Source organism: Candoia aspera, chromosome 11 (genome assembly GCF_035149785.1).
Source record: "Candoia aspera isolate rCanAsp1 chromosome 11, rCanAsp1.hap2, whole genome shotgun sequence".
NCBI classification, from domain to species: Eukaryota; Metazoa; Chordata; class Lepidosauria; order Squamata; family Boidae; genus Candoia; species Candoia aspera.
The window spans coordinates 314,887-330,889 of record NC_086163.1 but is presented as its reverse complement, the minus strand read 5'-3'; the positions used below and the strand labels follow the sequence as shown (position 1 = coordinate 330,889).

At 47.5% G+C, this 16,003-nt stretch overlaps 1 protein-coding gene across 1 annotated transcript; it reads left to right on the top strand.

Annotated features, from left to right (window-relative positions):
- Positions 1–232: 232 nt before the first annotated feature.
- SETD6 (SET domain containing 6, protein lysine methyltransferase) lies at positions 233–15,478 on the top strand. Its single transcript, XM_063312796.1, has 8 exons — positions 233–353; positions 946–1,090; positions 1,520–1,661; positions 7,591–7,785; positions 8,668–8,788; positions 9,121–9,301; positions 12,672–12,814; positions 14,754–15,478. The coding sequence occupies exons 1-8, from the start codon at positions 243–245 to the stop codon at positions 15,060–15,062; spliced, it is 1,347 nt and encodes a 448-aa protein (XP_063168866.1). The 5' UTR covers positions 233–242; the 3' UTR covers positions 15,063–15,478.
- The last annotated feature ends 525 nt before the right edge of the window (positions 15,479–16,003 follow it).

The window sequence follows — 16,003 nt, the reverse complement described above, 5'->3', positions numbered from 1 at the left end:
CGCGCCGGAGCGAGGAGAGCTTTGGGGAGGCTCTCTAAACGCCCGCCCCGCGTCCGCGCCCATCGCCCCAAACCTACACCCCTTAAAAGTGGCCCAAAAAGCCCCAAAGAACGCGGCCCGCAAACGCCCGAAGATGGCAGCCGGCCTCTCAAACGAGCCCGGTTGGGCGGGAAAGCCGGCCCCGGCCCCGCCCCCCCGTCCGGGCTCCGCGACCCCGCCCCTTCCGGGCCAGCGGCGAGGGGATGGCCGGCGCGGCTAAGCGGGCCCGGCGCGGCGCGGCTGCCGCCTCCCCGCGCGACCTGCGCGCCTTCCTGCGCTGGTGCGCCGAGGCCGGCGTGGAGCTGAGCGCCAAGGTGGGCCGGGCGGGGACGTTGCCGGCGGCCTTCCCGCCCGAGCCGGGCCGCGCCCTTGGCCCCCGCCGCCCCCGCGCGGCTGCCCCCGCTCAGCCCGGACCTGCCCGTTTCGGACGTGCGGCTGCCCGGCGTGCCCTTTTCGGAGCCTTGGTCTGGGTAGCTGGTGGACGCGCGTGCCCCGTGGCGGTAGCTGCGCGTGCCGAGCAGCGCGGGGCCTAGAGCGGGAGCCCGGCAGCCCCTCGCTTGACCCGGAGCTTCGCTGGGTCTGGGGGTGCGGCCCGCTCGGCACCCGGCTGCTGGTGGCAAGGCTCCGGCGGGCATCGCCGAAGGCTTTGGCCGGCCGTTTTCTCCTCCGCCTGCCTGCCTGCCTGCCTGCCTCTGGAAGGGACGGGTTAGCGCCGGCTCAGGGCGCCCCTCGTGTGGGGTTGACGAGGCGTCTCTCCCCGGGCAGCCGTGGGGGCCGAAGAAGGGACGTGCCGCGCGTCCGGACGCCCCTAGCGAGCGAGGCTCAGCCGGGCGGAGCTTGGTCCCTGGAGGTGGAGCGGCGGGCGCCCCTGGTCTGCGGCGCGAACGCGTTTCTCCTCGGCTGCAGGTCTGCGTGAGCCGCGAGGGCACAGTGGCCGATTATGGCCTGATGGCCAGAGAGGACCTGGGCGCTGGAGAAGTGGTGTTCACCATCCCGAGGAGCCTGCTTCTGTCCCAGCACACAAGCCCCCTTTCTTCCCTCCTGGAGAAAGGTACTGGAGCGCAACCCCGGGCTCTTTGAGGGCTCTCGCGCCAGGGGGGACTGGAGGCTTAAGTCTGCGGTGTTTTTCTGCCCATCCGGCTCAAGCCCGGCCAGGCGATGTGGGGGAAAAGGTGTTGGGGCAGCAGTGGAGAAAGCTGGGCCTGGGCCCTCCGCCTGGCGAGGGATTCTAGGAGGTCGCTCTCAGCCCGCCTTAAGACGAAGGGATTCAACTGACACGGCCTTTAGCTTTTGAATGGGGGCGGGGTGGGTGTCTAACACACATGCACGTGCGCACACACAAAACCTTTGCCCCAGTATGGGGTTGGAGAAAATTTTACCGCTCCTCTCAAGCACCGATAGGTGGACCTGTTCAGTTAGGAAGGGTTCCACCAAAAACCGCTCTGATATTCGTATCGCTTCTCTTCTCTACCTTCAATAGAAAAAGCCTCTCTCCAGAGTGCGTCCGGCTGGGTTCCTCTCCTGATTTCTCTGCTACATGAATCCACAGTTAGCAATTCACGCTGGGGGGCTTATTTGTCTCTCTGGCCCCAGTTCAGTGGTTTGGATCACCCCATGTTCTGGTAAGAGGACCTGCTGCGCTAGTTTTGTTTACCTGTCTCTATGTCGTGTAGGCTGTGTGAATGCAGTAAGTGTCCAAGTCGTCAACTTAGTATCCCACGCAGTATCTTAACAATATTTGGAGCCATGTTGGGGAGAGCCGGACTGGCTTATGCTTACATTCATCCCCGGTTTTTGATTACTTCAGTTTGTTTTGTACAAGAAAACACATGCAGATTTGACATAAAATTAAGACAGTCATAGATTTTTGATCCTAATGATGTTCTGTGTGACTACCTAATTTCCTGGTAATATGGGAGATGTATTACAGGCTTGTTTAACCTTGGGCAGGTTTACAATATACCTCCCTAAATGTGCTGTGGCCACAAATTTCCTCTCAATGTTTTTTTTTTAATTGGAATGGAGCCTATAAAGATAAGACCTCTGAGTTGAGCTCAACCCCCAGTGCCTCAATGGGCATTATCGTATCTTGACAGCATTACAAAAGTGGCTTGATACTGCCTCCTGGGATTTTTGAAAGTCTTTTCAATCTAGCCTGCATACCTGAGATTTTGTGATACAGGGGTGATCTCCCATGCAAATGCTGATCACGTAGTGTCTTGTCCAGCCCTGATTGGCTTTTTGAGATCGACCGTGGTCAGCTAGCTGCTGCCTTCTAGCTGTGGCATGTAGGCAGCTGAAGGGAGGTGTAAGGATATCAGAAGTGAGAGTTAAGCATCCACTTTGAAGCAGGTTGGAGGAGAGGAGAATGTAAGAGGAGGAAGAGGCAGGGAGAGGGAGAGGACCCAGGATGGAGCCGTCCCCCAGCTAGCCAGTGACAGGAACCAGACCAGCTGCACCGGGGTGGGGGTGGGGGCATGGGGGAGTTCCAGAGGACTTCTGGGAGAGGAGGTGGTGTCCAACCTTTCACGGGGGGGGGGGGGGGGGGGAGGCAGCCTGCGCTGCAACATCATGTCAGTGGTGGGGTTATTGAGCTAAAATAAAGGTGCATCTCTAGCAAATCACTCTCCTCTCTGCCTGCCCTGAAAAATTTGCCTGAAGTTTAAAAGTAGATCATTCTGAGCAAAACTTAAATCCAGGAAATTCCTCTTACCCAGGAAATCCAAGTGCTACCATGATCATTCAAACATTGGACTTGTGTGGATAAATATCAGGACACGATGAAAATGTGTCACATGCAGCCAAAGGAAAACGTAAAGCATCTGCCTGGCCAGTTGGATCTCTGAGTTCTATCAATTAAACAATGCCATCTGTCGGGACCCCAGAAGCGCCCCTTCTCTGTCGCAGTCCTGCCCTCTGGAATGAGGTTCCCCCAAAATTCAAATGGCCCCCACCCTATTGGTATTTCGAAGGGCTTTAAAGACCTGCTTTTCACCAGGCCTTTGGCAAGGATGACTGATGCCCCTTTTTTCCTTTCTGTCCCCTCTGGGTTTGTTTTCTTTGCCATCACTGTTCTTTTGTCTTGTGCTGTTTTGTTTTGTTCCTTGTTTTTAAATGTTTTTAACAATAATAGTCAAATAATAATAATTAGACAAAATAATAGAAAATGAAGAACCTAAAGTGCTCTGGGACTAAATTCAGACAGACAAGCATCTGCCACACAAAACCCCAGACTTAACCATAGTTGATAAGAAAGACAAAAAGGTCTGGATAGTGGACATTGCAATACCTTGAGGCAGCAGAATAGAAAAGAAAGAATTGGAGAAAATCACAAAATACAAAGACCTGCAAATAGAAGTAGAATGACTGTGGCCAAAGAAAGCAAAGATAGAACCACTAGTAATAGGCCCGTTGGGTGCAATTCCAAAACATCTGGAGCACCACTTGAGTACCATCAGTATTGACAAAATCACCATCAGTCAATTCAAAAGGCAGCTTTATCTGGAACAGCTTATATCTAGTGGTTAAGGCAACGGGCTAGAAACCAGGAGGCTGTGAGTTTGAGTCCCTCCTTAGGCATGAAAGCCAGCTGGGAGGCCTTGGGCCAGTTGCTCTCTCAGCTCAACTCACCTCACAGGGTTGTTGCTATGGGGAAAATAGGAGGATGAAGGAGTAATAGGTATATTCGCTGCCTTGAGTTATTTATAAAAATAATAAAGGCGGGATAGTAAATAAATAAACAAACAAATAAATAAATAAACAAAACAAACAAACAAACAAACATACATACATGTATGTATGTATGTATGTTATTAAGCAGCAACGTCTGCCTATCCTGGGTCCTTGGGTCCACCACTCGATAGGTGGACAAAAATGCCAAAGCCAGTCTAAGCATCTGACTGACTATGTGACCAACCATAATATCTTAATACAGATTTCTGGCTAGAACATTAATCTGTTCTTTAGAGATGCGCATGGTTCTTGAAACAAAGGAACTGCTTTGCTTTCGTGCATCTTCCCAGTTTCCTGTAGGTTTGCAACTTTTTCCTGAGTCTTCTGTTCCTCACCTTGGCCTTGCAGCTTGAAAGTTCTTTGCTCTTGCGGGGCTGAGGGGATGTCAGTGCAGATAAGTATGAATTCTCCTACCTGAGATGAAGAATGTTGATTCCAAGTCTGGGAAGCAGTTGTTAGTCTTGTGAATGCTACGCGTGTCAAGGTGTATTGAAGGTTTTGAAGGTTTTGACTGAAGGAGACAATGCAAAATGGCTTCTAGGTTTTTGTTCCAACCATTGATAACAGTCTAGTAAGTTTCCCTTTCAGCTAAGCTTTGCAGATGTAGCATGCATCTTCCATCTATCACTGCAAACAGTTTTCCCTGCCCTTCTTTTAAGATAGAGTTTAAAAAGTACAAGTGAGAGCATTTTCTTTTCTGAACTCCAATTTTAAGCTCTAGTGAGTATATATGTGCGAATCATTATATAAGCTTAACGCGTGTGTGCTGCATTTTAATTCTAACTCCTGGGGGGTTTAGAGAGGGTGCATAGGTGTTCCTCTTTCCCTGGTTTAGATGGACGTGGCAGCTGCTCTCAGTCTAGTTGGTGGTCCCTTGACAATTATTTTTACCTTTCTTCCATCATCTCCATCCAAAGGGCCTCTGAAAGGAGTAGATAAGGTCCTGTGCCCGGTCTCTTCCTCCCAATTGTGCTCGCAAACCCTTTGTGGACTTCAGTCACAAGTGAGGCTTCACTAAGTGCAGAGAACACTGCGCAATCCATTTTAGGACTGCGGGGCACTCTTTTCCAACCACCGGTAAACGTCAGCAGTGTCTTTTCTCTAATCAAAGAAGTCAGTTTCTCCATCTCAGCAAGATCTTTCAATTTCACCAACCATTCCTCCATAGTGGGTAGCGTCAGATCTTTCTATCTCTGTGTATATAATAATCTTGCCACAGTAATCTTATTTATTTATTTAATTTTTATCCCACCTTTATTATTTCTATAAATAACTCAGGGCGGCGAACATACCTAATACTCCTTCCTCCTCCTATTTTCCCCATAACAATAGTGAAATAATCTTCCATGGCTTTTCCCAATGTTTATCCGTTGGTCCTAAAAGGAAAAGTTCTGGCTTCAATTGAATATTAATTTTTAAAATCCTCTGTATGTATTTGAATCCACATTTTTTTAGCTTTTTTACAATTTACCAAGCATGATAAAATGTTGTTCACATTTCCAACATGCATTTGAAGTGCCTTTATATATTCTAGATAATTTTTTTGGCATCATATACCAACGATATATCATTTTATAAAAATTCTCTTTGAGATCATAGTGCAATGTAAATTTCAACTCTCTTAACCACATATTTTCCCATTGATCCATCTGTATATTATAACCAAAGTTTTTAGCCTACTTTATCATACATTCTTTAATCTGTTCTTCTGTTTCAAATTTCAACGAAAGATTATACATTTTAGCAATTATACGTTTATCATATTCCCTTTGATGGTTTTCCAATAGTTCCTGGTACATCAACCATTTTTCTTCGTCTGCTGTTTCTCTTCTATGATACACTTCTTGAGCTGAGAACCATAAAGGCCTTTTCAGGCACAACCTGGGTTTATATCTATTCCATATTCTCAATATGGCACGTCTAATAAAATGATCTTTGAAATCCACATTAATTTTAACTTTATCGTACCATAAGTATCCATGCCATCCAAACCTCAGGTCGTGATCTTCAAGCTCTAAAAGTCTCTTGTTTCCCAGCAGCACCCACTCTTCCATCCAGACTGTCCTGTTCAGACTATGAGGTGGCCAGACAGGTTTATGATCAAAAATTCTTTATTAAAAGCAACTACTTACAGTAATAAAGTCCAGATGATTAATAAGGTAAGACTGTTTCAATCAAGACCACCCAGGCAATAACAGAAGAACAGGCATGGCTGCAGGATCAGACTGAGGCAGAACAGCAGGGCAGAATTCAGCTAACCCACTGACTGAAGCTGTTGGACTTGATGAAGACAGAGTGCGTGGCAAGGCAGGAACTGGAGGCAAGAGTCTTTGAACTGGCACACCGTCAGGACTGGGCTGACACGTGGAGGCTAGGTGAGACTGAACTGGAACCACTGGGCAAGGCTTGCCTCTGGAGGCTAGGCTGGACTGGACTGGATATTCTAGGCAAGGCTGAGAGCTAGGAGCAAGACTGGGTGCACACCTGGATTGCACTGATACGAGGCGGTGAGGTCCGGAGCTGATGCAAGGCTGTGCTCGACAGGGATGGCAGGGAAAAGATCCTCTGAAGCAGCTTGTACAGAAGGCAGGTCTTCAAAGGTAGAAAAGGCTGGTGCTGATTCCACTCTGGCTACAGGTGAGGTTTCCGACGCAGGCAAAGACTCTTCCGCTAGGGCTGTGAGCTCTAAGGATCAGTTGTCTCTGGCAGCTTGCTCTTCGCGCGTCTGCCTTTTATGACGATCCTTAGCGCGCCTGTTTCCTTCTGCAGCCTTTCCTGTGTGCTGATTGGCGGATTCAAAGTCTCCTCTGGAGTCTGGCCAGTCAGCATCTTGAGCTCCTCCCACTCTGCTGAGTCACTTCGGAGTTTTGTTTCCCCGCGTTCTGCCTGGTTAGTTTCTGTTTCCCCTTCTGACTCAGAATAGGTTTTGTTTTCTGAGCCAGAAGCGGGCTGAAACCTCACACAGCCCAAACCACAGGCAGCGAAATACAATTGCAAATCCAGTAAACCCGGTCCTCTTTCCTTTGTATCTTGTAACACTTTATACTTAAGTTGTGATTTTTTCCCTTGCCGTATAAATTTAGATAAATCTTTCTGTCATTGGTATATCAGTTGTCAGAACAGGTATTGTCTGAAGCAAAAAGATCATTCTAGGCAAAACATTCCTTTTTATAACACAAATTCTCTCCAGCAGTTGCAATTTTAATTTCTCCCATCTTAACATGTCCTAAGCATTTTACTTTTTTCTGAATCCTAAAAACAGTTTGCTCCATTCTATACGATCTTCTAATTTCATACTTTTTAACATCTCCATCTTCTGATTGTTAATCTTAAAACCTGCTAACGTACCAAAGTCCTTTAACCTTCCCGTTAATGTTTCTACCCCCTCTAGTGGATCTTCCAAAGCTAACACCAAATCATCTGCAAATGCTCTTCACTCACAAGTTTCTTTTAAAATCTTAATGCAAGAGCCCCATAATTACGTCTGTATTCAATACCTCAAGGGAAGAGAAAATGAACAAGCAGACATTCTTGTCTTGTCCTTTTTTGAATGTCACAAGGTTTTGTTAGTTCCCCATTAACTCTTTTTCCACTCCGTATCTGCCATCCTTCCTTCTGTTATGAAAGCTACTTTCTATCAGAATCTAAAATAAAACCTATTCTCAGTAAAGCAAATACAAGCTGTGTTTGGGCATGAAACGGATACATGAACAACCAGCAAGCATCTCAGACATTGCAAGACCCCCATAATTTCTTTTTTCATAATATGCTGTCCTTCTCCAAAGAGAAGCTACTTTTTCTGCTGGTTCTTTCATACAGGGATCCTGAAGAGCGGGCACGGCTTCTGCAGGGGACAGGAGTCCTAGAAGCTGTGGAGAAAGACTTGGCCAATATTGAGATGGAGTATTCCTCTATCATCTTGCCCTTCATGAAGGCCCACCCAGATATCTTCAACCCTAAGGTGCACACGCTTGAGCTTTACCAGAAGCTGGTGGCATTTGTCATGGCTTACAGGTAAGAGGAAGAGGGACAGGCCAAGGAGTCACGGTTTGTCAGGGAGCAACTGGAGAGAAGCTGTTTTCCTGGGTATGAATTGAGAAGACAGAAAACCTGGAGTGGTTACTGATAAAAGAGAAATGTTTTTTTCCCCAGAACTGGAAGTTCCTTAGGGCAGCTATGCAGGCAGAATATTTCATCAGAACCAAGTATGCATAGAGGAGCATATGAAATGGTTGCATTTTAAGCAGAGATGTACAGGTAGACCTCGCTTATCAACTGCCTTGTTCAGCAACTGTTCAAAGTTACAACGGAACAGCTGAAAAAGATAACTTTACGACCAGTGCCCACATTTATGACCTTCGTAGCATCCCTCAGTCATGTGATCACCACTCAGCAGGACATGTCCTGTGCCTGTTGTTTTTCCTTTTTTCCCCCCTCGCAGAGTGGAGAGATTGGAGAGGAGGGGATTACAAGAGCGTAAGCAGGCACACACTAGGGAATACACATCGAAAGGAAGGTGCTGGCGCTGGCAGCTGCTAGCGTGCTCACAAACAGCCTGGTGTATTTCCCATTGTGTCCTTGTTTACTTGCTTGTAATTCCTTCCTCTGGCTCTCAAAGGAGGACTACCCATACTGTATAATGTGTAGCTGCTGCAGCTCATAACCATCTGTTTTCTGAGCTTTTAGCAGAAAGCTTTTCATTTCCGTATAATTTGGATACTGCTAAGAGACCTAAAAATTAAGCAAAGAATTGTTGGATTTAGTGGCCACTTGGCCCTCAGCCTAATTACAGCCTTGCAAATTTGGGGTCCTTCAGCTGCCCTCCCTCTTACTTGCCTCAGCATAATTTTGTTCTCCTTAAAGGGGCCTCAGTCACTTCTTTCTCACTTGATTTAGTTTCCAAGAACCTCTGGCTGAGGAAGAAGATGAGGAAGAGCCCAACCCACCAGTGATGGTGCCCCTGGCAGATCTCCTAAATCACGTGGCCAACCACAATGGCAACTTGGAATATTCCCCGGTGAGCAGAGCAGGAGCCCCGCTGCGGGAGACCCACTTCACCATCCCTGGGGTTGCATTGCCCTGAGGCATGTGCTTCCAAGAAGGCTTGAGGGGTGAGCTGCACCTGCTGCATCTGAGGGGAGTCCAGCGCAGGGATACTCTTCTTCCAGGGCCCTGGGCTCCCGCTCCAGATCAGTGGAGCAAGCACCACTCAGCACTTGTTAAAAGTGGAAATTGTCTCTGTTGAAGGACAGTCAACTGCAGGTCCTGGGAGAAGCTTTTTTCAAGAGATACTCAGGACAGTGCAATGGGGAGGGTTCTGAAGGGGCCCCTGTCCTGTTGTTTTGGCAGGAGTCCTTGAAAATGGTCATGACTCAGCCTGTCTGCAAAGGCCAGGAGATCTTCAACACCTACGGAGAGATGGCCAACTGGCAGCTCCTCCACATGTATGGCTTTGCTGAGGTCTACCCTGGCAACACCAATGATGCCGCTGATATCCAGATGTTGACGCTGCTGAAAGCTGCACTTCAAGGCAAGTGACTAACCCTGATTATTGATCCCCTTATTTAGCACAAGGAGACAGTTCAAATTGAAGACAGGACATATGCTGGGTAAAAACAGAAGAATTCAGTCAGGCAGCACCTCGTACATAAAGGTGTGACATCCTCTGGAGATCTTCCGAGGGCCTAATGGAAGGTGGACTGGACATGCCATTCTGGTAGATTATTTAGTATACAGTGAAGCAGGGAGCATTTCCACTGTTCAAGAAGGACTTTCCCCCTCTAATAGGGCTCAATTAAACCAGAGACTAAGATACCATGACATTAAGGCAGAACTGATTTATTGACAACAAAACAAAACAAAACAAGGGCCCTCGACAAATACAATATCAACTCCAGGTCTGGGACCATAGCCAGGTTTTTCAGAGCTTTCTGGAATCCCAGGAGAGGGCGCTGTCTTTATCAGTGGGGGGATGAGGGGAGGGGAGCTGCTGCAGTAGAGAGGGTGTGTTGGCAGAGTGCTAGAAAGCCTTTGGCCCAGGAGAGATCAGAAAAGTCACACACCAGGCATTTCTATAAAAATAATTTTATTTACAGAAAGCAAACATATTTAAAGGCTGTTTGCTGAGAGGAGAGATTTCTCTCAGCTGCATATTCTCTGCAAGCCTACACAGAAGGGAAACTGAAACTAAAACAAGTCCAGGCAAGTTCCTCCCTTAGGCAGTGCAACCATTAACGCATGAAAAGGGGACAATTCAACCTCTTCACCTGGCCAAAATGATTAGTTACCATAGTAACCTTAATCTGTAGTAGAAAACATATATTAACAGGGTGTACTTTGTCGGCCCCACAAGATGACATTTAATAGAGGGACATGGAAAATGCACCTGCTCTGCAGAGCGTACCGGGCAGGCAGAAACGACGGAGGCAGGCGGTCCGTCAGATATCCATCTGGAGGGCTTTATAATCATATCGCATCACAGCACAGCACAGCACATCACATCGTATCATATAATATATAATAGCCAACACCTTGAATTGCACTTGGAAACAGTGGTGAGACATGGACATGCTGACAGGCACCCGTTACTGCTTGCATTGCTGTACTTTGAACCAGCTGTGGCTTCCAGGTGGTCTTCAAGGGAAGCCAATGTAGAGTTCATGGCAGTAATCCAGTTGTAAGGTGACCGGGCATGAGTGACTCTGAAGGGCCTTCCGATCAAGGAAAGGGTGCAACTGCCACACCTGGTGAACCTGTGCAAAGGCCTCCTGGCCACAGCTGCCACCTGCCCTTCAAGCAGCAGCTGAGAGTCCAGAAGGACTCCCAAGTTGCGCAGTGGTCTTAACTGGGGAAGTGCGGCCCCATCCAAGACCAACAATGGTGATGTTTTGCGCGCTCCCAGGTTTGGCCTATGGTCACTCACACGCCCCCACAGCCTGTTGAGGCACGCAGCTCTCGTCAGCCCCCCCTTGCTTTCTGTCTGGCCTTTCTGGATAGGTGTGGCCAGAGCAGACAAGACACACAGCCCTGGTCAGCAGCCGGGAAATAACGGGGGACACACCAGATCACTTTCAGCCGAACACCGAGGCACATCTGGTTCTTTGGAATACAAGGGAGACCCAGTGAATTTAAAGCTGCTGCAGAACTTCGCTGGGTAGAATGTACATTTGCTCTTCTTGCACGCACGCACACACACTCATCCCACATCTTTCTCAGCTGGGCTGCCAGGCGCTAGCTAGAGGCTAGGGATGGGAGCTGCCGAGTCTGCATCCCACAGGACCCAAGGAGTGGGCGGGCTTCAGGGTCCCTTTTTAAAAGTTCTTGCTTCCTTGATGGCTGGGATTGGGTTTTTTTCCCCGCGCTCCATGTGCTCCGGCCCAGCTTCCTTTGTCTGGTTCAGGTGACGGTTCTTCCTTTGTTTCCTTAACGACTTCCTTCCTATCTACCTCCCCAAAGGGATCTTTTAGACAAGATTGTTTCTGGCTTTTTCCTCTGCATCTTTGGTTATAGCAGCTCCAGCCTATCTCACAGTAACATCCCTGACCCTGGCGGTCCAAACAGCTGCAGCCACTCAGTCTTGTCAGGATTGAGCTAAAGTCTGTTTCGCCCCACCCAGGCCTGAACAGCCTCCAGGCACTGGGTCAAGACATCCACAGCTTCACCTGTGCAGCTCAGGACTGAGATGCAGAGCTGGGTACCAGCATACTGGTGATGCTGAACCCTGATCCGGCGGATGACCTCGCCGGTGCTTTCATGTAGGTGTTAAACAGGAGAGGGGAGCGCGTCGAGCCCTAAGGCAGCCCAGACGTGATTGGCTGCTGATGCAATCTCTCCCCGCTGTCAACCTCGACTGGAACTGACTGCTGAGGAAAGGGCAAACCACTGGGGCCCAGCACCTCCCACTCCTAACCCCCGCAGCTGGTCCAGAAGGATGACAGTATGGAAAGCCAGTGAGAGATCAAGGAACACCAGGATGGCTACACCACCTCCATCCCGGCTCTGCAAAAGGTCATCAGCAAGTGCGACCAGCGCTGTGCTGTCTTTGCAGTGTACCCTGGTCTGAAACCAGGCTGAAACGGGCAGATGGTCCAGGCAATAATGGTTATTGTCATTATACACAGTTAAATTATCAGTTGGTTTTCTTAACATGTTTTAAGGTTCAGTTAAGGCTCAGAGTGAATGAGATCACGTTTCCCTGTTCAGTAGAAGCCTTTACTTAAACAGGAAATCTCTGAATGTGGCCGATTTTCCCTCGCTGCTATCTAAAAGCCCTTGGTTCCCAGCCCAGTGCTGAGAGTCCTCAGCCGCCCAGTGGCTGCTTGGCATCCCCGTGGTTGACAGTGCCGCTTGTCTTGTCAGCCCCTTGCTGCTGTGGGTGGGGCTGCGGGTTCGAGCTGCTGCTGCTTCTGCTGAGTCCACAAAACAGCCTATAAATTGGCAAATTAAGATGTAAAATTATTAATTGGGGTTGCTTTTTTCTTTTACTTTTTATAGTGGCAGGGAATTAAAAGACAGCTTACTCTGATAAACCCTTAGATTTTTTTAGATTTTCTTTGAAAAGATGAAATGAAAAGTTTGCCCCTGTGGCCAGAAAGCAAGGCTCAGCTAAGGTAGCCACCACCACTTGCCTTCCAAGAAATAGGACCTTGGTGAGGAGCTGGACTGGTGAAAACATGCGCAGCCTCCTCTCAGCATCTCAGAGGTGTCCACCAGAAGGCTACCCATTTCTGCATTACACCCAGTTGGATCACACTGAATTGGAGGAGCTGCTGTGTTTCTGCTTCTCAGTTAAACTGGGAGTGGTAATGGCTTTTGAACCAGAGGACAGGCTTGTTCCTTTCCCAGACTCGGTTTTGCCTGCCTATTTGAAAGCTGCTTTTGACTGTATGTTATTCCACCAGCTACAAATACAGAAATGGAAGAGAAACTGGTCCTGGATCAGTGGGACTTCCTTTGCCATCAGGAAATGGTGGGTGAGGAAGGGGCTTTTGTGATTGGCTGGGAGAGAGTTTTGACTGAAGAGGAGCTCTCGGTGGCATTACAGGTGAGTGATTTGACCCCCTAATCTGGGTACTTTTTGTTTAAGCAGCAGCAGATTTGGTCAGTTGGATGCTTACTGCAGAAGGGTGTTAATGGCTTCTCTCATTCCAAAAGCCCAGAGTTAACTTTCCAGATTTCAAGAGATTCAGCTGTGGAAACAATGGCCAATTAGGCATCTCATTGATAATTTATAATCTAAATTTTAGAAAAGTGAGAGACAATCACCTCCAGATGTTAACTAATCTGACAAAAGGGCACAAGCCAGGTCACCCAGATTTTGAAGAAATAAGGGTACCAAAGGTCCTCTGAAGCAAAAGGACGGCATGTACGAACTTCAGCATCCTAATTTTGCTCAGGGTTGCTTCTGGCAGAGAGATCCCCCTTGTTGACTGGGCTGGAAAGAATGTCCTTTGGTTGTGCCACTGTTGCAATACCCTTGGTGTGAAAGAAGCTCTCCTGAAATAAAAATTTGGATCTCACCACATCCCTTGGGTGGTTTAGCTCGCAGCAGCTTGGTTTGTTTGCTACCCACCATTGCTGTGGGCAAGACCAAGCCTGGAAGGATCAATTCCTTCTCACAGAGGAAGGTGTATCCTGAAAAATCTCAGCGTGAAGGTCCCACTGGAGGGAAAATGATAAGTGGCATCGGAGACATAGAACTGGCTATAAAACTCCAGGAAAGGAAAGAACATTGTGTCCCTGCAGTGGCAGTCTCTGCTGGTGTGGAGCCCTTCTGAGGCTGCTGCATGAAAGAAGGCGCCAGCGTTTGCTTGGGGGTCTCGGGGGTCCCCGGAGGAGAAATCCCCCAGTGATGCCACCCGAAGAAAGCAAGACCGTCCCTCTGTTGCTGTGAACCAGGAACAGGCAACCTTTGGGTGGCATTTTCACATGGGGGACTGCAAGCAGGTTGCTGATGCAGAATGGCAGGCTGTCTAACACACTGGAGCAGGGACGAGGGTTCTGTTTTCCTCAGAATTTTTAGCACTTTTTTTAGAACTGTATTACAGTTTTTGTATTTTCTTGATCCCAGATGACATGAAACTGCTTCAGAGATTTCCATGGTATTTGGAAGAGTCCTGGGAACTGCCAAAAAGGGGGTTGGAAGTTTCATGTAGTCTTGTGGCTCGCTTCTTGCTCTAAAGCCACTCGGTTGAAGAGCACAAAAACAATCATTAACTCTGGCTTAGTTTTAAGGCTTTAGATGGCCTTTTGCTTCCTGAGTAGACACCCAGACCTGCAGTCCTGGTTTCGGTGAGTGGACTGGGAGGCATTGCCTCTTTGCTTTGAAGGGCAGGTGGGCTTTGACGTTTTCCTGGAGGCCTTCAGCACCTGCTCTGAGAGTCCTCCCGTGGAGGGCTGTAGCTTGGAAAGGCGTGTTAGGAAACACAGTACCTGCCTGGAGCAGAGCATCCTTCACTCCTTTAAGTGACCCAGGGAATTGGAATAAATACACAAGCCCTTTTGAGCCTGTTTGTTTGGTAAGATGTAGGAAGCAGTCTCCGCCTCACTCCTTGGACATATTTGTTGTATATTTCCAGCACAGAAAGACTGTTTGATGCAGAGATACCCAGATACTACGTTTTACCAGATAATTAAAAGGGGAAAATTAAGTGTTCCACCTGTGAAAATTACTATCTTGTTACAGTTATTGCATTTAGTTACGTGTTTTGCAAAATGCTTCCGTTAAGGAGAACCGTGGTTCTCCCCTTCTTTATAAGATCCTTCTTGCTGTTTGTATATAGATAAAACCTTGCAAGTGATGAAATTAGCAGACAGCTGCTGTCAGATGGAGAATGGGCTTCTTGAAATTCACGGAGAAAAGCAGTTTTCACTGGCTAGGTTAAAACCCAAGAGTGGTTTTGCTTAGAAACTCAAGTTTAAGCCTGAAAACCCTATTGAGCAGGCCAAGGTGATGGTGAAATTGTTTCCGTTGACATCTGTAGGTGCTAACTCTGTCTGCAGAGGAATTTGAGGAGTTTAAAGAGCAAGAGGCAAAGAGGGATGGAAAAGGAACCAGTTGCTTCATCCAGTCTGTTGCTACGATACCAAAACTGGCTGCCGCTCAGAAGAAACTTCTCTTCGATGCTACAGTACTGACGCTGAAGTCTTTCACCTCAGACTTGAATGAGGAGGAAATGATGCTGGGAGACTTGCAAGCTTATTCAAAATTAAGCCGCCGGGAGCAGTTTGCCCTCCAGGTGCGATATGGCCAGAAGAAGATTTTGCACCAGTTGCTTGAGTTGGCAAAGTAGCTGCTGCTGCTGAGAGAATCAAAGCTTTTGGGCCTGAACATGTGAACGAAAGGCTTCTGAGCATCTGTTTTTGTAGGCAGTAAAGATTAACTTGGATGGTGTTTGTTTCTATCTCTCAAGGACATAATAGCTCAGATTTGTCTTCAACAGAAAGCTGTTTTGTACAACCAAACCCCCCCAGGTACCACAGAAGCAAAATAAATGTCCTTTAACAGAACACACCAGTGCTGTCCTGTGGGCCACCAATATATAGATTGATAATGTTAATTTGCAAGAGTTTAAAGGGCTGGTGATCAAATGTCTCAAAGATGTACATAAAGCTGGACGTGAACTTCTGTCATAACATGGAATAGGTTGGGCAGGTTCTCTTAAAGAATTATAGTGAGTTTGCATGCAATAAACATTTTGATATGAGACTTGTATGTATAAATGGTCACTGTGTCCTGTTTAGACAGACTTTTAAGATCTCTCTGACTCAACAGTGTGTAAACTTTGGAAATTCTATTCAGTAATGTGGGAATAATGTGAGTTTGTCTCTAATACTTACCTTGAAGCATAAACTGCTACAGGAAAGGTAGCTCAAGGCTTTCCCCAACTATATACAATGTGTTTTTAGTTATTTTAATTATTTCCAAGTAGTTTTAATACTTGGAGCAATTGTATTTTAAAATTCAGAGCACTGAAATATGTTGCCATGTTTGCATGTACTTTTCAGATCAGAAATCAAGCAAGCTTTGGCCTTTTCTCGTAACCTGACAGGTAATAGAGCTGGCTGTAATGTAATGGGAAGGAATTGACTCTGAGTCAGTTTGAAAACCCAAAGTTCCTGGTGCATAATAGAGTAGCCTGAGACATGGGAGACCCAGGTTTAAATGTCACTTTCGGCATTCAATTTGCTGGTGACTTTCAGGCCAGTCTCCTCATCACTTCCAATAGGGATG